The sequence below is a fragment of the Phyllopteryx taeniolatus genome, chromosome 14 (assembly GCF_024500385.1).
Source record: "Phyllopteryx taeniolatus isolate TA_2022b chromosome 14, UOR_Ptae_1.2, whole genome shotgun sequence".
NCBI classification, from domain to species: domain Eukaryota; kingdom Metazoa; phylum Chordata; class Actinopteri; order Syngnathiformes; family Syngnathidae; genus Phyllopteryx; species Phyllopteryx taeniolatus.
Window position 1 is genome coordinate 5,382,286 of NC_084515.1, and position 23,126 is coordinate 5,405,411.

The 23,126-nt window shown below is 39.5% G+C and overlaps 1 protein-coding gene across 3 annotated transcripts in view; it reads right to left on the minus strand.

Moving 5' to 3' along the window:
- Nucleotides 1–3,966: 3,966 nt before the first annotated feature.
- Nucleotides 3,967–23,126, minus strand: part of kcnn1a (potassium intermediate/small conductance calcium-activated channel, subfamily N, member 1a) — a 90,750-nt gene continuing 71,590 nt past the window's right edge. For 2 of the 3 annotated variants that reach the window (XM_061797860.1, XM_061797863.1), the window contains exons 5-9: nt 21,299–21,440; nt 19,690–19,800; nt 19,289–19,416; nt 15,958–16,027; nt 3,967–10,188 (exon numbers count right to left, since the gene is read on the minus strand). In XM_061797860.1, the coding sequence (XP_061653844.1) occupies nt 9,883–10,188; nt 15,958–16,027; nt 19,289–19,416; nt 19,690–19,800; nt 21,299–21,440 (757 nt within the window). In that variant the 3' untranslated portion in view covers nt 3,967–9,882. The other variant, XM_061797861.1, reaches the window with a different exon arrangement.

Genomic DNA, 23,126 nt, shown 5'->3' on the forward strand with positions numbered 1-23,126 from the left:
TTTACCACCATGCATGTTGTCATTTTCGAAATTATTGGTCCATCTCTTTTCTGCATTTTTGCACATGATAGCAACTTCTACACATGCTATATATACTGTATTGTATGTGTGAATCGGAGCATATATGTGCACACTCAAATTGTCCGTGCACACATTGATGCTTCCAGTCCTGACACATGGCTTGAGGGTTTAAGGCAAGAAGAGCCTCTTTTCTTCCTTCGCAGCTAAATGAAGCAGGCGGAAGCTCCTGTACAGCAGTCACCTCATTTGTTTCTGTTCACTCTGTCTTCGTTCTTGACTGAAGAGAAATGAGACACACGGAGATGGAACGGCCGAGAGAGAAATAATAACGGAAGCTGAAATAAATGACACTCAAAGAAACGTTTAGTGGAATGAATTGGCCCTTCACACCCACTCTGCACCTCTAGCTCAGTGTGCGTTAGAGGAAAAAAAGGCTGGAAAGTGAGATCAATACTTGTATTTTCTCGGATTTCTCAAGTGTGCAGCAAAGCCCGTTAGCTGCTCGTGATAGGCACGCCGTGAAGCATTATTCAGCTCCGCGCTACATGTCCGTGTGCAGACATACAGGGAGAAGGGAGGGCCGGGCGTAGATTTAATAAATGACTTCCTCTGCCTGCTGTGAGCTGTCCCCAAAGGACCCCTCGGACAACCGGGAATGATCCTCAACACTGCAAGAAGATCCCTCCCCCATTCTCTCCCAAGCGTGAGGGTCAAATGCAGTATTCTGCTCTTGTCAGCCAAAGGAATATGTTTTCCCCCCCACAGATATGACACCTAAACACAAAATTAGGAAGAGCAAATTGAGGGGAATCTAATATTATCTTCCATGATATTGAATTAATTTATTCCCTACAGTCTATTCTTTTCATTTTGTGGCATTTCTCTTGACTGCACTGTTTCTAGTACGTATGTTACATTTTTGTCCAATCAGATTTCAGCATCTATATGTCAATGCCATGTCAATCTAATCTGCACAGGTCCTTCAGAATCAGTAGTGCTGGCCCATGTCACACAAACTACATTAGCAGTGGGACTGTTTCCTTAACCAATCAGATTTCAAATTCGCCTCACAAGGTCAGCTAAAAAAAAATCTAAGAATATTATATCTACCTATGTCTGTATTATACTACCCCCTAGTGGTCAAGACACCACACCAGAGGAGGCCCACTAAATTAATTGTTTCATTCTTTACATTATACATATTTTTGTTATTACTATATTTTTTTGGAATACTGTATATAAGTATTTTTCTTAAAAACAATTTATGAATTTTTTTTGTTGGTGTTTCTTGGGAGGCTGGAACGGATTAATGGGATTTCCATTCATTCCAATGGAGAATGAGGATTAGAGATAGGAGTGTTTTGAGTTACGAACATGGTTGCAGAACGAATTAAACTCATAGGTCAAGGCATGCTATTTAAATACATACAGCATTTAGAATATTGTTATTCTTATATTTCATTGTTAGTTCACAAATATGTAATAAAGCAGTGGTGCGCCATTGTTCTGGAGCCAATGTTTTTTTGGGTGGTGCATGTCAAATTTTTAAAGTTCACTTGGTGACCCGTTTCCATGGCTTTTCAGGCTGCAAAACATTTCCGAGTTAAACCAATGAACAAAATGAGAGTGTTTGTTCTGTTTTCAGCTCTTACATCACTGGAGATGGTAGAAGAAGTTGTTAAATAGGATGAGGTTTGTATCTAATTGTGAGAAACATTTTCTTAGCCTAATAGAATAATTGCCGTGGTCATTTTTCACTCAATGCCATAATAGTATTATTGCTAACCCCCCCCCCCCCCCCCCCCCCCCCTCCTACATCGACAAAGAAAATATCTACATAGACATTTTCTTTGTCTATGTAGATTCCCAGTCATCCAGGTCATGGTAATACGATAATCACCAAAGGATGAATTGAGGCAACTGGAGTTTTCTTGCTCAATTTTATTTTTTTATTTTTTTCTTGTTTTCTGAAAAAGTTCAAATATGACCCAGGCAACTATGCTATTAGGCTAACGATTTGGATTCATGAAGCGGCGCTGCAATCACATAGCATAGCTAAATGATAAAAACAATAAATCATGGAATTATACTGTCATGGGGCATGCAGACCTTTGGGGTTGTGTAGCAACATGGACAGGGTGACTGACTCTGCCACTCTGTTGGGATATCGGACTGGTGCCAACTCCCTCCTGATTTGGCTGTAATTAACCACGCTGAGCCCTGTTTGTACATGTAGACATGAATAGACGCTCGTTATTTGACTGTGCGTGTGCTACGTGGTTCACCTTGGAACAGGGCCGCAGCAGCTGTGTGTCCTCTGATTTGTGTTTATATCAGTAAAAGCCCCACGCAATCGTGTTTACATTAACAACAGTAGCACATCGACTTGCTAACCAGAGTGCTGTGCATACTAAAGCGGGGTACAGGGATTGAGCGTTTTTGTACAATTGTTGTACATGTTAATACACTTTGTACCTATCTTCAGTAATTTGTTGGAATACTCACCTGTTTGTGATCAGGCCAAAGCCCTGTCTAGTGGTGGTTTCTTGTATGTGCGATATGTGAGGCCGCACAAGGTGGCAAAAAAATATTGCATGTGAACTGGTTCTCTAATTGCATCATGAAATCTCAATCACTGTATGGGAAATTTGTGCCCCTTGTGGAGACGCAAGTCTTTTTTCAAGGATTTTGCTAATGTTGACGTGAGAGGCGCCAAGGGAGGTCTCATACAGAGCGCCATTCAAGCTAGGAGCTTGCCAATTGCCCTGTCTAACATAAAATTATTGCTTTGGCACAATCTTGGTGCCAAGGTACTATGAAGTGAGGGAAGGACCTTCATTTAGACAGGCCATCGTCCTGTCTGATGGAAAAGTAATGCTTTGCTGCCAACCTGTGGCATCTATAGGCCATTATAAAACCTTGTAGTATCACAAACTCTGATCCCAAAACACATTATAATAATTCCAAACTCAGTTTACAACAATAACCTTGAAAATAAAAATCTCACCGTTGATTTGATTTTGAATAAAATGCACTGAAAGTGCATGTCCGTACGTACGAACCCAGGCTAAACGTTGCCAGGCCCCGATATACAAAGATCTTCATCTCTCAGTCAAGATGCATCACTTCATCATACTTCCTTGACACCAATTACAGTGGAACCCCGCTATTTGCATTGGTAAAGGGACCGGCTGCAAAGAGCCAAATCCCGCAAGTCACGGGTGTCACCAGAAAACTATATTAATAGTTTATTCCATAATTATAACACAAACTATGATCTCCAAAAAATTTCAAAGAGGCTCAAAGAATTTCAAATGCTAACAAATATACTGTAGACAGTATTTTGTTATGAATCAGGACTTGTTAAAAAAAAACAAATGCACAAATAACTGGAGGATAAATTCCCTCCAAAATTCTGCGACGAGGCACATATGCAGCTGCCGAACCACAAATATGCGGGGCTCCACTGTACTACTTTCCTCTTAGCCAGTGCTTTGGCACCATCTCGTTGCATCTTAGGGCATTTCAGATTTAAAAAAAAAAAAAAAAAAAAAAAAAACTACAAATACAACTTATATTCACTACACTATCGACCAACATAACAAAATGGTGAACTCATTATATAGAACACAACCTATTCCTAGAATTTCATGTGAAATCAGAGACTATTTTTACTGTATGACTAAGCGAAAGTACCCAAGTAGATGGCAATCTACTGAAATAGGGTTCACACCAAGATTTCTAACATCTTATTCTGATTGTAAATATATTTTTTCCTCTTATCAGTGTGGCCCTAATTTTCTTTCGATAACTCCCTCAAGAAACAATGCAGAAGTGGTCTCAGGTCACATTGTTTTGTCAGTGGAATGGAAGATAAAGAAATCAATTCAGATGTTTTTTGCCCCCCCCGCCTCCAAAAAAAGAGAAGAGTTCTATGAGCATGTATCAATGGGGAAAGTCTTTAATGTTATGAGCTTGGTGTCTCTCCTTGCTAGGACAACAGTTGAGCTGCGAAATTAAAAATGAGCACAGTGCATACAGAGAACATGTTCAACCCTTTTGCCATCATTGAACATTGATTTATTCCAGTGCTACCACGTACATTATGCATCAGGAGGCAATGTACACAGAACAATAGATGGGTTACATTTCATTTTGGGGAGGGTTATTGTTCAATAGAGGTGTGTTGCTTTCTTCTCAGGGTGATAAAAGACTGGGATATCTTATCTAATACCATCAAAATACCATAAAACAAGCCCATCAACTTCACTAAAAAAATGTTTGCTGTTTTCAAGAAGAGAAAATTGGCCAGCTATACAATTTTGAAATAGCGTTTGGCAGGCCTTTGTATGTCATAGGGTAGATATCAAAAGTCTACACACCCCTGTTCAAATGCCACGTTTCTGTGATATAAAAAAATTAGACCAAGATAAATTATTTCAAAAACCACCATTAATGTGAACTATCACCTGTAATACTCAAATGGAAAAAATACATCTGTTTGAGTGGGGGGGGGGGGGGGGGGGGGGGGTGAACATAGATAATGTGGTTGGTTAAGTGTGCACACCCTTTGGGATGTGGCTGTGTTGAGAATTAACAAATCACATTCAAACTAATGTTAAATGGGAGTCAGCACACACCTGCCAAAGGTTAAATAAAGTGCCTCTAATTAACCCCAAATAAAGTTCAGTGGTTCTAGTAGGCTTTTCCAGACATTCTTGAAATCACATCTTACAGCACAAGCTATGTTCCCCTGAGAGCTTCCACAGCATCAGAAGGATGCCATTGTTCAAAGGTATCAATCAGGAGAACAGTACAAAAGAATTTCAAAGTCATTAAATAGTGTATACCATGGAACACAGTAAAGATGGTCATGTGAGACTACCAAGAACTCGACATGCCTCCCAAATTGACAGACGAGAGGAAAACTGGTGAGAGAGGTTGCCAAGAGGCCGATGGCAACATTGAAGGAGCTGCGGGAATTTCTGACAAGCACAGTAAGTGGCAACAGTCCTCCATCTTCTTCATATGTCTCAGCTATGTGGTAGTGTGGCAAGACATGAGCCTTATCTTACAGAGAAAAGAAAACACAATTGAAATCTCCTAAACATGTGGGAAAATGTGTTCTGCTCCGAACTTTTTGGCCATACAGGTAATTGGCGCAAACACAACACTGCTCATCACCAAACGAACGCCATACATACAATAAAGCATGGTGGCGGCAGCATTATACTTTAGGGCTGTTTTTATTTATTTATTTTTATTTTAATTTTTTTTCCAGCCGGAACTGGGGCCTTTGTCAAGGTGGAGGTAATTATAAACAGTTCTAAATAGCAGCCAGATTGAGCACAAAAGCTTCAGGCCTAAAAAAGGTGTCAGGAAAAGCCTACAAGAACATCTGAACTTAGAGTTCATCAGAAGGACTTGTGCACTAAATGGTGACAGGTGTGCTGACTTCCACTAAACATGACTTTGAATGTGATTGGTTTGTTCTGAACACACTCACAGCCCCAGTTGTGAGGGTGTGCAGAGTTGTGCAACCGCATTATCTCAGTATGTCATTTTTAAAAATTGTTGTACAGGTTATAGGCCACAGTAATTGTGGAAAAATAATGAAATTAAGAATGACATTTTGAAAGAAATAATCTTTGTTTCATCGTTAATATTACAAAAAGCTGGCGTTTTGACATGGGTGTGTAAACATTTTATACCCAATGTATGTAACAAAGTGAAGAGTGCAACACAACAGAACCTGGCTTGTACTTTCATCAGTAGATCAATACATTGTAAAATTGTGGAAAACAATTTATTTCAGTATATCAATTGAAAAAGTGAAACTCATATATGATATGTATTCATTACGCGCAAAGTGAAATATTCCATGATTTTTATAATTTTAGCTAATCTCAAGAAAAAACAATCAAAATGATTTTTAATATGGAAATTAGGTAAGCATTGGCCTGTGTGTTTAATGAATCTATATAGTACATGAGTTTCAAATACTGTGAATGAAATGAGCTTCTCTAATATTCAAATGTATTGATATGCACATATAAATGTTTAAAATGGAAAATGTTCCGAAATTCCACATTTGTTTTTAGCTATTATTTTGTATTAGTCAAATTTAAAACCTGCCCTCTTCTGCCGTGCAAATTATGAATCATGTCTCAGCTCTATGTATTCTTTATTCAGTGTGATGACACCATCAGACCATCCTACCCTGTGTAACCAAATATTACACACTCACCAAGCACGACCCGAGTGTTACCCTGCTGTTGTAGTTATTTTTTTATATTCAAGGTTTTTGCCATAGGCCATTTTGGAAGCCTCTTTGTGTGACTCATATTCCTAATGATGAAAGATGACAAACACGAGCCTAAACCTCACGACATAATAAAGAGATTGAACCATGAGACATGAACAGACAAACTAGGTCGCATCAAGCCGCCTGCCATTAGCCGTCATAAGTAATTGGATGACATTGATTGAAAAAGGAGGCCGTAATGACGGGATGGATCCTTTCATACGGAATGGGGCAGAGGAGGGTAGCACTGTAGAAGATGGGGGCTCGAGGTGGGCACAGGAAAGAGTCATGCTTCATCAACTGAACGGGGGGCAGAAAAAAAGCAAATATTCATGCTTAATTACGTTGCACTCAAAGAGGACTGAATATGTTCTTAAATGAATGGTGGGTCCAACATGACTCACTGGACTAAACTGAGGTGGGGTACCGCCCAAACATGGCCCAAATAAAATTCACAAAATAATAAATGATGAGCTGAAATGCCACACCGATAATCTTAATAGTAAAGTCCTTTTTTTAAGATGCACTAGCATTCAAAGGACAGCATGCTTGCCCCCAACCAACTAACTCTCTCTCTCTACTGGCTCTTCAAATAAGTAGAATATCCAAAGTTGAACACCCTATAATTGGCACAATTTGGGGGTCAACCCAAAAAAAAAAAATTTGGCCTTCAAGCCATCGTGATTTGTTTTGTCACGTGAGGATTCAGCTAGGTGAGCAGCGAAAAGATGTGTGATGTGTGATGTCATCACTTAGGTTGTTAATTTCAAAGTTGGAAACTTTCCATGGGAATTAATGTGAATGCATTATATTAAACAGAAATAAACCAGAGATGTACAACTTTGAATGTTGGCTGCGAATACAAAACTTTAATATATTTGGGGAAAATACAAGTATTTGCGCATAAGCCTGACGAAAACAAGAAAAGTACAGTGGTACCTTGAGTGCCCCAATTTATGTGTTTTTTGAGTTACGAGCCGTCGCTTGGTCAATTTTAATTTTTTTACTTTGTGTTGCGCACCAAAATGTTAAATACCAGCAAGCTACAGATATGCCGCTACTTGAGTTAAGGGGGGAGAAAATTAAGCAATTAAGTTACTATAATTCCCTAACATGTGGGCAAGGAGAGCTACCTATTTTGCATGAATGCCTACTGATGACCCAAAAAAAAAAAAAAAAAAGTTTATCCCCATGGAAAGTTTCTAATTTTGAATATTTCCAAAATTCCCCATCTTAACTTCCCATGGAAATTTTCCAGAAACCTTCTGGAAAGATAGTATAGTAAAGATAATTTTCCACCCCTTTGTCACCTCATAAGGGTTACATTACAATGACAACTACAGTACTTGGAAGTCAACAGAACATATTGTGTTCAACTTTGAAGGTTCTATTCTATGTGCACTAGAAAACATTACTAAAATTCCTATAATTGTTTTCACTAGAAAACTACTCATTCCAAATTTAAGTTGCATCACACCATGCCTTTTAAAGTAACTTCAATTGCAGTAAACATTTTTGAAGGATTTTAAAAACAGCAGTGTGCCACTGAGCAATATTAAAAATTTGTTTTGACTTGATAAATAAAACAACAGATGTTGGAGACTTGTCTTGTACTACCACACTAATTTCCTCTTGTTGATTTCATTCATTCCAATGGGAATCCTTTCTTACATGACTGTGTGGTAGCTAGGCAACCAGGAAGACTCCCAATACTTGACAGCGCTTGGTCGAGAAATGCAAATAGACTCATACTTGCCACTCTTAAAATATGGTCTTGTTTTTTGAAATATAAAATAATAATAATTGTTTTTTTTTCTCTAAATTTATACAAGGTGGATGTTTTAAACTTATCAGTGCTAAGCTCTCATTTCTTAGTTGGTGTCAATGTACTCATTTGAATTCCCAGCAAAACAGCGCAGGTTTGTTTAGAATATTTTTCTTTAAAATTGCAGTGGGACCAATTCAGTGTTCTGTACCCATCAAAGTTTTTTCAGCACTTTTATTTGCTTCCTTTCAGAACTGTTTTTTTGTAATCATGGTTTTCCTTCGCCTCATAATTTTAAACAGGGACTGCATTACAGAATCACATTTACTGCAACTCTCTAGGTGCTATAAAAAGGAAATTTCAGTGGAAAAAAACAGAAAGGTGACAAAAAAAACAAACAAACAAAAAACAGTCAAATAGTGGACATGATTAAAAATCCAAATCTTCTAAGTTCAGCAAGCCATCCAAGGAACAATACGTTCTTCTGTCATTTTTGCACAGAACCATGCATGGGGACAGGATGTTTTTTTTTTCTTCCTTTCTCACTTTAACCCATTTACACCAGCAGCCCTCAAGACATGCCATTATCTGGCGAGCACAGGGTGCTCTAATTAGTGGTGCTGTGGAAGGTACACTACATTTTCCCACTGTTGTGTATGGGTGTGCAGCATCAAGCCAAAAAGTGAACACATAGTCATACAAACACACATAAAACACACGTTCGCTCGCTCTCTGAACATTCCCCCCCCCTACACGGTGTTAGTATAAATAGAAAAGAAAAAGGTTTTCAAAACAAGGTTGCTTAATGGAGGCAATGTTATGCATCATTTTAAGATGTTTTCTTTTGAAATTTGGAGAGGAATGTATCTGAAAAGGGAATGCAATGCTGTAGTCAGACTGTTAACATCGTAAAAAAGCTCTGAAATTAGTAATTAAATAACCCTCTACTATTTATACATTCAGGCACTGAAAAATCACGTCAATATGTAACTAAAAAAGATAGTCGCTCTCATTTTTTCTTAAGAACAAGGAAGCTGAAACCTTGAAGTTGGCAATAGTGTAAATTTTTCCTACCCAGTAGTAATGCCATACCATCCCCCTTTTCTCCGCTTGTGTGCAAACACTTTTCTCCTCTCCGCTTTAGTGCAGTCTCCAACACTGACTGACCTCCAGTCCGCACGTTCAGCCTCACCGACAGCTTTTGCCCTAACCTACGGGAAAGAATCCATGACACGAGTCTTTTGAAAGGGAAATCCAAAATGTTGTCTCACCCTCCTCACCAGATACCAGCAGACGCCCTCCGACAGGTAGGCCACACTGATCCCCCCTGGTGGTTAAGGACTCTCCGGTGTGACAGCCAGCTCTCACCCCAGCGACCCTGAACTCAATTTTTAAGGGCTTTTACAAAAAAGCTAACTTGAACAGCCATACAATGGCTAAAACATAAACCATATCTCTACTTTATCTCGGTTTTTCAGTCTTTTTCTTTTGTTTCTTTTTTTGTTTTTCAGATGCATTTTTATTTTTTCTGGATTTCTTTTATTTTTTTTAATTTTTATTTTTATTTTTTTCCCTCTGCTGGGAGTTGCTCTAATCCAATCCTGTGCTGAAACACTCAGTCACAGGGGGAGAGAAATTGGTTTTTGGATCTCATTGGTGTTAAGAGGGTAGAGAGGGTTTTGGGGGTAGAGCGAGGTCAAGATATGGGCTCATCATCAGTCCAGTGATGGACTCTTTGAGAAGCAGAAGAATGAAGTGATGAGATGGATTTTGGAAAGGTGCGTCTTGGAGGTTATCCACTGTCGGAGGAGGTGTGTGGTGCAGTGGACGGCGAGCGCCGCCTGCGGGTAGTGGACGTCCAGGATCGCTCGGAGCGTTCGGAGCGCTCCGAGGCTAGCGACGCGGGCCGGAAGCGGTGAACAAAGCCGTCCAGGAAGTCCTGCTGCTGCTGGGTTATGGCTTGGGAGATGAGGCAGGGCAGCGCCTGCAGGCTGCCCGTCACCGAGTCCAGTTTGTCCTCCAGTGTGCCGATTCGCTTGTCCAGCTCCTCACTGCGCTCCTGGAGTTCTGACACCAGGTCATACATCACATTCTGGGTCTAGGTGGAGACAGACAGGAAAACAATATCGGATAATTGCTCTTTATCTGAATGCCTGTGAATATTTTCATTCATCTAGGTCACTGTAATCTCAGGGCATTGAATCGATCGCAACCAGACTGTTCAGGTTGTCTTAGAAGATGTCAAAACACAGACAGGCTAACTTTTCAGGTCAAGACTCAGCTGTCTACGCGCACCTCGAAAGAAACAGCACTTTTTGAGGACAAATTGTTCATAACAGAAAAAGACAGATTGTTTGAAAGAGGAGTGAAGGAAGCCATCTAAGACAAGGTTGAGAAACCATCTCTGATCAATGCTGTCCTTTCACCCCTCCCTAAGGGATTCAATAATTTAGCCTCTAACAAACATGACAACGCCACTTTCGGCTTTCAGCTGCCTTCATGACAATTATTACAACTGAATTAAATACTAACAACTCCAACCAAACAACTGTCATTGGCTGGCAGAGGCCTCACTCCACTGTCTCTTACCGACTGTTGCTTTGCATCCCAAAAGAGTGATGCCGTCCTTGGTTGGGGCCTGCCTCAACCTTAAGGCCGTTACACACCGACGGCCAATGCGGCCGTCGGCACGGCAGGCTGTTTAAATCGATGTTGGATGCAACACAACTACTCAACCCGATGGCAGACTACCACGTGCCTTCTCCTTAAGCGTGAGAAGTAATACCGCGCCATGCCATTGGTAGTCCATCCATCCATCCATCCATTTTCTTTACCGCTTATACTCACTAGGGTCACGGGCTGCTAGAGTCTATCAGTTTTCCTCATTCCAAAAAAAGGTAACCCGAAACTCCATGGCCGTGGAATATCAAAAGCGTACTAAACAAAACATATCGACTTCATTTTCACTCTCGCTAGCATAGACTCAACCAAAAACTGCCCGACAACGGCCAGATGATGGCAGACTCGTGCTGACTGCGCTGAACTAAACTGATCCACTGGCTTGGTCTGTCTCTACCTTTAGAGATTAAATACTTGGATCCCATACCAGCTCCTCAGACTAGAATTGTCTGATCAAGTCCTTGAGCATTAACTGATGAAGCCTCCTCGGATGAGAGGTGAAACCTCTCACAAAACCTTAACAGTCCAGTTGTGATTGATCTTCATCTGAATTGACCTTTTCAACATGACGTCACACATGCTTCCAGGTGGCAAAATCTCAAGCAATCTCGGATGGCACCACCAGTAAACAACCCCATTTGATCAAGGCAGAGCGATTAAGAAAACAGGGTAAACCGCTTCATCTCAAATGCTGATTTTAGCCTTCTTCTCTGCCAAGGTAGTTTGAAGAGAATAAGATGTTACATGAGTTAAATTTTTTAGAAGTTAAATGGAACGCCAGCCGTAATTTACATTTCAACAGGTAAGTTATTCAAAAATAGATGTAGTGGAAATTCAGACATAGTGAACATGATTAGTGAAGTACAGGCTAATCAATTACATTTTCTGTTGCACAAATTAGTGGCGCAAATGTCCTCTTTTGATGTTGAAATTGTTAGCGTGCTCCAGAGCTGACGTAAGCTAGCAGGTTAGCCATTATGTTTTGCTAAATTACTCAAAAGACAACCCAACCAAACAGTGCATTTATTCCTGTGAGAAAATGTCTTCCAAAAACCCATTGATGGATGCTTGTTTCCCAGTATGTCCTTTCAGAATTAGTTACTATGCCTCGATGCAGTCTTGCGGTCTACTCTGCACAATTACAAAATCCGCTCGATTTGTGCTCCTCACCGGTGGATTAATTTAGATTTTGGTGGGCGTGGGGGGGGGTTGAAAAATACCTAAACATTTTCTAGGCTAACTGGCAGCGCAATCCAAAACACAACACGTTTTTGTCATAGTGTTCAGTTGAAGTTAGTAGCAGTCATTTACTTTCCGCCACCTGGAAGTACCCTGGGGCCTAATATTTACAAACAGTTTGAAGAACTGTATACATTTAAATAAAAGCTTTGTCCTTAGACAGCAGGTTAGCACTGCAAGAAGCTTGTGAGCCCAAACGTGAGCTTAGGTTTTTGTGTGCGGGGATGTTTTTCCTCGTCTCAAGGCGCAGGTCAGTTGCTAATTTGGACACTTGCATGTATGCAGTAAATCTGGAATTGTCTGAGTGTAAAGAGGGAAACAAGTAAAGCACAAGAAATAAAACAAATACTTTTATACCCTGAAGTTTAGATGCAACAAAGTAATGTAAGTCTGATTCAGGCCTAATGGCGCAACAATGAACACGAAGACATGAATGCTCCAATCCCAGTTTGTCAAATTCAAATAACAGTAGCGGCTAAGGGTTCTTAAATAATAATTTGCCATAAATTAGGAGTGTAGATTAAAGTTTTTTATTCTAAATGTGACTCTGCAAGAGGAGAAGGAAATGTTAGCAGGGAGATTGAGAGAAGAGAAGAGCAGCGCGGTTTCAGCAAGTCAGCAAAGATTTTATCTATCTGCCAATTTAACAACCGCCTTCTCCATTTATAGCCAGAGATGCTCTTTAATGTCTCAAGTATTAACTTCATGCTGCTCATTTACGCAATGAGAGACTTTTTACAGTCACCGTGGGATCTGCCAGTGCTTCCTTCGACATATGGTAGCAGTATACATTAAAAAACCATATACTATGTAGGGATTTGGACGGTACTTGACTATAGTTCGGTACACTCTTTACGGGACAATACACCCTTATGGACTGCGTTTTTTTTTTTTTTTTTGGTACGACAGTCGAGTGACTTGAATAGGTAACAGCAAAGCTGTGTCCGAAATTGTTCACTCACTCCCTACTCCCGACTCCTCATGTAGGGTTGCATTATATAATGGACTATATAGTGAGCTCAATCATAACATCTTTCGGACAATACACGGTGCTCTGCTAATGACGCCACAGCTGTTGCACATCAACAACGTAGGTTGTCGCGGGGGGTTCGGTGAGTGACCATCGGTTGTTCACTGCTTTTTACAATGCTTTGTGGGAAATTTTGAGTGCACTACATAGGCCACTGAATTTGATCACTAAGCATTCGGTCACCACTACAAAATGACGTAACCACTTTATAGTGGGTTAGGGTTATAGTGCACTATATAGTGGTTACGCCATTCTGACATACTTGCCAAATAAAGAGGATTCTGATTCTGATTTCGGAAGCAGACCAACTGTCTATTAAGAATGCTGTTGAACACACAAAACACAAGACAATATCCCGGGCAATAGGACCATTTATTGTTAAAGATTTTTCTCCCTTTTTTGTGGTCAAACATGTATGCTTTGGTCACTTAATGACGTGCATGTTTCAGCAATGTTTAAATTCCCAAACAGTTTAATTAGGAAATGAGTCAATTGGTCATGCATGCAAAGTGGAGTGCAGGCTTGACCAGTCGATCCATGCTTAATCCAACTGTTACACAAGTAGTGTTTTTTTTCTTTACATTTTTTGTATGTTGTAATTTGTTATATATATATTTATACTTCTGTATTGTCAAATGAATACAATTAATCCAGGAATAAGAAACAGTTTACCATTCAAAAGAGTTGTGTTTACGGTTAACTTGAAATACGTTATATTATTCAGTACACTACTAAATGCAGTTTTGATGACAAGCAAATAAACAGATAAAAAAAAGCATATGTACTAAAATATTATCATTATTTCAGTACATAGGCTTTTTTCTTCTCGTCTTACTCACAAATGTACTTAGTCAGTGTGCGTGTGCCATGACTTATTCCATTGAATGAATGGCAACAGGTGGATATGTAGGTTAACTTTACCTTCTGCCGTCCAGTTAAAGAGCATTTAATTGGTCTGCGTGTTGCATGTCACTATACTTCGCTGGCATAGATAGATGAAGAAAGATACTGTAGATTCTTCTTCTTTTCCTTTCGTCTTGTCCCGTTACAGGTCGCCACAGCGTGTCATCCTTATCCATGTAAGCATATCTCTTGCATCCTGCTCTCTAACACCAACTGCCCTCATGTCTTCCCTCACTAAATAAATAATAATTTTCAGACCAATTATGTTAAATTGGATAATATCCCGAGGCACATCAGTGGTTGGGAATCACCGGCTTATGTTGGTTTTATTGGCGGGCCGGTCCCCCTATGTACGTAGGTATTCACTTTTTTTAAATGATAAAACATAAAAAATTATTGCAATTTTGACCCTCAATTTGAGAACTGCTGCATTAGAGCATTACTGTATTTTATGATAGCTAGATATTGGAGGGTGGCTTCAAAAAGAGATACTGAACTGCCAGCACAGTGCACACAGATGGAATGTGATGGAGGAGCAGAGGAGGGGCATGTAAACACACATTAAAGGAGGTGGCCTTGTGACCTTTTAAAACACACACTGTAGTGGAAATGCCAGCCACATCAAATGTTGCTGCAGGAAGGCACCTCCCTTTGAACCGTGTCTCTGGTCTGCTCTGTTCTGCCGCCTCGCCTCATGTCTGCGGCAGGACGGAGGCTGCCGAAGCATGATGTGGTTCCACTATAACCCCTCCATCTGCCTTCCAGGATCAAGATGCCTTATCTTTGCTCTTTAAGGCTGCGATCACGGTCTCTTGCCTTGCAGCTTGGAATGTCCTCTGTCAGTTCAAATATTGTTTCCAGTGACTGTTAGGCTGGATCTAAGTGCCCAACTCCAACTTAATGCCTATATCAGATTTGGTCCTTTTTTTACATGTACACTCAAGTGATCCATATCTGACCGACGCAATCTTTGGGTTTATATGAACTTTATTGACATGTATTTGTTCTGTTCATGTGCCGCAAACCTGCACGGTCTGACTGTTATTACCAATAGCTTTTCAGTCACCATTCAGGCAATCGTTGGGTGATCTAGAGCACCACTGATTGGTTGTGATGCCACTCAATATGTGCACTTGTAAAGGGATACTGTCACGAACACACCTGCTACTTAAAGAACCTATAAAGTGAATTCAGAAATGTGTTTGTTGTAAATACATTATACATGTTTGAAGATAGTTTCTTAAAATGTGCAAAGAGTGAGAACTATTTAGTGCTCAATTGTGGAGATAAAGCGTCAAACTCTTTTTGATCATTTTAGTTTTCCTGTTTTTTTTTTGGGACATGGCTAAAACAGTGCTCAGTAACACACTTCGGCGTCTGGCCTTAGTCCCCGTTCTCCACTATATAAGAAGGCACCCACGCGGGCACAGGAAGAACATGCAAACTCCACACAGGCGGGGCCGGGGATTGAACCCGGGTCCTCAGAACTGTGAGGCTGAAATTACACTACGTCCTGATTTTTTTATTCATTCAAATTCAGCAAGGTTGATAAAAAGTCTTCTTTGTGGTTTGTCCCATTCAGAAGACATTTAGCTTCACTTTTACAGGGATTTCACAACAAGGTGATGTAGCATTTGGTATTCATTCTGTTCAAGCTTAAGTCTGACTGTAATTACTTTTTCTGGCCAGCTTTTCAGTCACTGTTCATGCAATCATTACTGTCATAAATCCATCTGCAACTCGACACGATATCCTTTGTTAATTTAAACTTTTTTGTTTTAGGGACTTATGTTGAATAGAAAGAACAATAACTATTTAGCCAAAGTGTCTCGATGTGCTCATCCACTTCCCTACTACTTTTATTTTACACTTAGTCATACAGTAATAATTGTCTCAAATTTCATATTAAATTCTAGTAAGAGACTCTTTGGAAGACTAAGCATAGAGTCTGAAATGTCAAAGCACTCTATGTAATGTACAAATAGGTGTGAAAAAGATTAAATCAATGAAACTTGCCTTCGCCAGGTCCACCAATGTGTTGGCCTGATCATTGAGCTTCCTCTGCTCCATCTTCACACTGCGGAGTCTGGGTGGAGACATCGGGAGGTGGAGATGGGGAGGGGAGGGTTGAGGCGAGGGTGCGAAAGAGGAGACAAACGAGATCGGGGAGGAAGCCAAAAAGAGAGGAAGGTAGCAGGTTGTTTGGGGTTATGAAACGGGCCAATAGAAAATAAAAGAGGAGGAGGAGGAACAACACATTTTGTTATCAGGAGTGTTCTTTCACTTATGACACTCAATGGAAATTAACAATTTCACTGCGCATGCATCATAATTACAGGCTTAAAACTTATTAATCATACATACATATATAATAAATAAATATATATGTATAGAAATTCAAGCATTTCCTGGTCTTTATCAATTCAATACCAAACCAATACATGCAAAATGACGGAAGCATATTACATTTGTGCCTCATGTTCACGGCTTCATTTAAAAAAAAAAAATTTCGTTAAAAGAAGATGTAGCATTTGCTTGTGTCAGGGAAAAGAGAGAGGCACAGTAAGGTTGAGTACATTACTATCATTGTTGTTTTACTCTAATAGCTGCAGGAAGTGTGAGCTAAACTTGCCAACTAAGCATCAGATAACTCATGCAGCTACTGTGGCTAATGTAATGAATTCAATAAAGTGCGACCACTTCGCTCAGTGGCAAATGAGAACATAATCCTATTGTGAAATGAAAATTACATTTGAGCTAATATGGACACACAAATCAACACAATGTTTAACACGGGGCATGTTATTGTTAACACTTAATGCGTTGCGTTAGAACATATAGTTAACGTAAAGCTTTTATTCGTGTTATTATCGTTGGATGTATTTGTCAGCAAGAATGCAATATGCTTCCATTCTAGAGCACCCTTCAAATCTGTTTGAAATCAAAACATTCTCATCAGTTATCACCCAATAATAAGACATTCAAGAAAACGATGGCATGCCCATTCTCACTGCTACACCCAATCCAGTGCCAGGAATTAAAAAAAACAACAACAACATTTTTTTCTGCAAGCGTGCAGTGACTGTGAGTGGTGTGCACACAATGAAATGTGTGTGTCTTTGTACATGATGTGTTTTTATGTGGATGCCACAAATGGGGCCTGAAATGAGATGTCAAATGTCATTGCTTTGCCTCCATACTGCACATACACTACTTTTGCTGTGATACACAAGTTGTTGTCTTTGAAGAAGTACCTGACAGCACTGTTACCGCTGATTTGAATAATGTGTCATTGTTGGCAGTGGTGCTATTTGGCCATCACCTGGACGTGTGAGGGGAGGAATTTCCCTGTTCAGCAAGTTATGAGACAAGATGTCATTCAGTGGCTTTTATTCATGTGCAAATCGCTTCACGGGAGCTGTGTGTGACTGCTCAAAATGTCTTGAATGTGTTTCTGCTTTTACACTATGTAGACAAAATTATGGGGACACCTGGCCAATACATTGGCAGGAAGTGAAAATATGGAGATGGACTTTCAGCAAGAGTGTGTCTATGTGGATTTTTGCCCAGTCTAAAAATGTATGAGATCAGCAGTCACTAGGGGTTGAACCGATTAATCGACTAGTCAACTTTACTACTGATTTTACATTGACTTTTAAAGCTTGACATTGACGAATCGCTAATAATTTGTTTTTGGCATCTCTTGGCAAACTTACAAAATATGCAAGTCTATCCTCAAACAAAATAAAAACACAAGTGGAATAGAAACAGTCAAACAGAGAAATTCATATTGTTTTTTTAGCCAGGCTACAATGTCCTGTCTTACAACATGTTACATTCAGATGAGACCGGCTCCTTGAAGAGAAAAACATGCTCCATACTCTCACTAATTACATTCAGTATGATGGTGAGTTTCTTTCAGAGAAACCGCTTCTTAACCACAAAAAAAGGTTACTGTGGTACTGTACTGAAAACATTTCAATGACCTCATTGACGTTCATCACATTATAGTCGACTACAAAACATTTGTAATCATTCAATCCCTAGGTCCCAAAGGTTAGTGGTAACATTTGGATTTGGCGCTTTAAAATGCAGCCAGGAAAAATGTACACATTTTGACATCTTCATATTCAAATAAGATGTTACGTTTGTAGGAGGTGTGAGGACATACTCCATTTTTTTTAGGGATGCGGAGCTTAGAAAAGCCCAAAATGAATCCTACACCAGCCAAATTAAATTGTGAGTCAAAGTGAATCCTGATTACTGTATATTTGTATATGTCTTTTTTGTGTGTGGACTTCAAATTGCTTGTTGTCTTTCTGTACTAGTACCAATGTCATTGACAGCGTTGGAAGAAAAAAATATATTAACCGTAAAACAACAGCAACCAATTCAATTTCATTAGAACTACAGCATATGCGTGTTGCTGTGTTTGTTTGTGTGTGTTGACAAATCAGTGGGCGTGCACAATGATTCTGTTGATGCAGGTTAATATAGCCTCCAGAGCAGCTATATTAATCATGGGCAAACATAGTACAAGATGTTGGAGATGAAAATGAACCGCTGGCCAACAAAGCTCAAGCTCATTCTCTGCAAGATGCTTTATTTTTTTTCTGTCTTTCACACTCTCTCCCCAGGCAAGCCTCCACGATCGACTACGGTGGCAAAACGTGGACGCTCATTTTGGTTTCATTCGATTCAAGAGACCATGGCAGCGAGAGAGAAGCAACACCGACTTGAGAGAAAACCAAAAACAATTCCGGTGTATTTTTTTTTTTTTTATTAAAATTTTTTTTTTTTGTATTCGTTCTTATTTTGGCAACACACACTCTGTTCATGCATGTCAAAGGCAGACATGGAGGAGAGAGGAGGATGTTGAGGAGACAGAAGGAGGATACATAGAAGACTCAACTTACTTCTGAGCTCTGTGGTGATAGAGCAAAACAAAGACAGAACACAGTACAGTTTTAACTCCACGACATTCACCAAACGACTGATACCTTCACACTTCTCACTGTAAGCACAAGGTCAAAGGGGGGTTGGTGGGAAAAGGGACCAGAGGAAGGGGGGTACGGGGGCGACCATTTCACTAGATTGTAGTGTGTCTGTGTGTGTGTGTGTGTGTGTGTATGTGTGTGTGTGTACGTGTGTGTGTGCGTGTATGCACCTGAAAAATCACAGGAATTGGGTAATGTAGTGGAGCTATTTATAATTCATTTTAAATAGTTTCTACCACTAAGATTGGGTATTGTACGAATTTCAACATTTTTTGGTGGTACACTGAGTGAGTCTCATTTGGTGGTTGCTGGCGAATAATAATATTTCATGATATGAACACGGGACTTACTGGTGAATGGCTTGGAGAAACTTGCGTTGGTGTTTCCGCACCTTGGCGTGATCAATCTTCTTGACCAACTTGGTGTGTTTGTAGATGAGCCATGTTTCCCTGAGTACATTGGCAGCTGTGTTCTTCACCTGTGAAATGAGGAAACACACTGTGACGCTACACAGTGTCTGACGGATATGAAATGTTGTTTGTGGTTCGATTAAAAAAAAAAAAAAAAAAAAAAAGCAGTATAAATGGCGCCTCAAAACGTTCTTTCCCGATAACGCAGTGTTTCCGTGGGAGCAAATTGCTTCAAGTGCTTTTTTTTTGCATGGGTCAATTGCCAACTGTATTTTATATTTGTAATTGTCCAGTTCTAGATGTATAACTACTTGTATAATAGCCGCTGGTTGATCACTCACTCGTTTGCAGAGTTGTGTATCCATCATGAAGTTGTGGACATGCTTCTCTGCCTTGGTCAGCTCCAGCTTCCTGGCCACCACTGCAACCACAAGTGCAGTGCAGCCAGCTCCCTGTTCCACAAAGATACGGTCAGACTGACAACATATGGTGGGACATGTCTTTGAGGAATTTATTAACCTCACCACACCCATAAGCAATCGTAATCAAACATTATGACACAAGAAATGACTGCCCTTAAAGGGCGGCTTGTAAAATCCCCATCAAAACGATAACAAATGACTAAGTAGGAGATCTGAAGCTAACTTTGTGGCAAATCACATCGTGGAACTGCACAACAATGCATGTAGTGGTGCTGTATGGGATATACCACAATAGTCAGCAGTTTGGAGACTACATAATAGGAAATAAAAAATAAAAACTCACCAGCCACAACATTAGGCACACCTGAATAGTCTAATGACATCATATAAAAGAACTGTATAAAAAAGTAATAGAATTATGAGAACAATCTTATAATTTCATAGAAAAAGTAATAACATTTGATTTGATTTGAATTTATTTGGGCAGCATTATGATCATCCACAGAATTGCAAGGATACCCAAAATAAAGTCATTCAATGAAGCTGGCTGAAACACTTAGGGCTGAAGCGAAAAGCTTATAGATTACCTGGGAAATTAATTTTGTAATTTTACAAAAATCAAGTTTCAGTTTAAGTTTAAGTTTCAGAAACAATGAAATAGTAAATGTTTTGTCACATTAGTATGAAAGGGTTTTGTTTTTGATTATGCACATTTTTGTGTGTGTTCCAACTACACGGACTGAAATTCCGTGTAGTATGTGTTTGGGTATGTGTTTGTGTGGTCCATTGAACCAGAAATCTTAATCATATTACTATTAATATAGGGTAGATTTCTAGAAAAGGGCAGCGACCGCAACTCTTAGACTGTTTTATTTCGATTCATGTGGCAGTACTGTCATTGTATTATATTCAAATCGTAGCATTAAATAGTTTTTTCTAAACACAAAATACGACTTTTTTTCATTGCAACATTACAGCATTTTTCATGTAATTTTATGACTTTATGCTCATAGTTTTACTACTTTTTTTCCTCTAAGAAAACCAACTATTTTTCTAACAATATTGATTTTCAATATTGAACATTTTGTCAATTTTTATAGCACTTTAAGACCAAGCAACCTTTTCCGACATCATAACTCTTTTCTTGGAAAAATGTCTCTTCTAATTTTCCTCCTCTATGTGAGCGGGACCGTAGTCGTGTTTCATACAACAGATTGCGAAGGTTTACCTAATATTGTGACCTGTGAGCATAAAGTACAGTATATGGCATTTCTGTTCTTGTATTTAATCATTGTGGGAATGTACCATTCACTGTAATTAAATAAATGCAGACACTTTCAAGACACTTTAGTGAAAACAAACAAAACAGATCTACAGTAGCTAATGTTTCAGTAAAGTACATACGACATCAAGTTATATTGCTTTTTGCAGTAATTCATTCAAAGTTAAGCCTGTAGAAAGTACAACCTGTGCTTGTTTAATGAGAAAATAATGAATGTATAAGCAGCCTTTGAAAAAGGGAACCTACCATAATCCCTGTAAGCAGACACACGCCTTTCCCACAGTACGTGTGTGGTACCATGTCCCCGTAGCCAATGGAGAGGAAGGTAATTGAGATGAGCCACATAGCTCCCAGAAAGTTACTGGTCACTTCCTGTTTGTCATGATACCTGAGGTAAGAAAGACGAGCAGAGGTGGAAGACACGCAGTGAGTAAGACTGCACACAGTTTGTGGAAGGTGAGCATGCTGAATAAAGGTGCTTAGGAGATGGTTGGCGGGGAAATCGCGGAGGTGTCATGGTATTCTATGAAACCCTACAATCCAAAAATGCACGAAAAAGGTTGATGGAGAAACATGTTTAAAAGTAGAAATGCACCAATCTGATCCCGTTACCAGTTATGGGAAGCCTACTCGTACAAATTCTCAGATACTGTACATACCGATGCTACATAATAGATTCCAGGTAGGAGCCGTGTCAGCCGTGTGTGTGTGTTTTCATAAAGTATTATAAAATTGATTGATAAGGGAATTAAAGTTTGCATTGGAATGCTTTAGTTAGCACACTAAATGATCACTGCAATGATTCATTTTGTTTTGTAATATGGGATTTATTCGGTTAGTGTTGTTACATTAAAAAGTGGTATATTTGAGTGAACCATATGACATGTTCAGTAAAAGCTTTTGTTTAGTTTAGCAATATTTGATTAAAATAAAACATCATCACATTTGCAAGATGTAATGGCATTGCCAGGTATCGGTACTCGATATCAGCGAGTACTCAAAAGTAGTTGTACTCGTAGACTGTCTGAAAAAAGTGGTATCGGTGCATCCCTATTTAAAAGTAGGAAAACTTAACGTGACATGTACTCAGTCACATGATGTGATGAAATGGGAGAAAACAAAAGCACCAAACGTACTTCAAGTTCAGCGACTGTTGGTGAGATGAATGAAACCAGGGAGCATTCAGAAACAGGCCAAATGACTGATTATTGCTGTTGAAATGTACAACGTAAAAGAATCAATGAGATGACAAGCGACACAGAATATTGCTATAAAATGAGGAACACCACCAGGTCAAACTGGAATTGAACATGACAACCAAACATTAATGTAATGTCAGTTTATCCCAAAAATAAATGCACTTCTGCATTCAATTAGACAGCTGCCATATTCACACTTTTCCTGTAAATCTACCACCATGGGGTTTATGCTGCCCCCAGCAAGGTTTGAAAATGGAATTTCCATTTTCACTCCTAATTATGTTGCCTGCTGAAAATAGGTGACAGCCATGCTTGAATTGACAGTCCAAAGGCCCACTGTGAAGATGCAAAGATATTTTAGAAAAAGACACACTTTACAAAGCTGCATTGATGATGACATTCCCATACCTTTTACTGAGGCAAATCTGCCTCATCCGCCCACCCCCATTCAACTCGGCTGATCATTCCCAATGGGCTGTCTAGGAGGAGATCAGATATGATTCAATTTGGGATAGAAAATTAAATATTTATGAAACACTTTGGGACAACGGCTACCTAACATCCTCCTGACAAGACAATGTATGTCAATCTAATTTCATGGGATTTGCCTGAAGATGTTCTAAAAGGAATTCAGCCCAGACTGATATAAATTGCAAATTCAAACTCCAGCAGTGACCCAGCACGTGCACTCAAAATGGTCCAAATAATTAGCCCCAGCCCCCACTCTCTTAATTAGCTTACAACACAAGCACTGACTGGAATACAACCTATAAAAATCTATTCGACGTCAAAATCTTGGGTTTGTTTTTTTTCTCCTCCCAGGCAGTGCATTGCAATCAGGTAACAAGTCAAACCATCTGTTCGCCAGTTCTTAA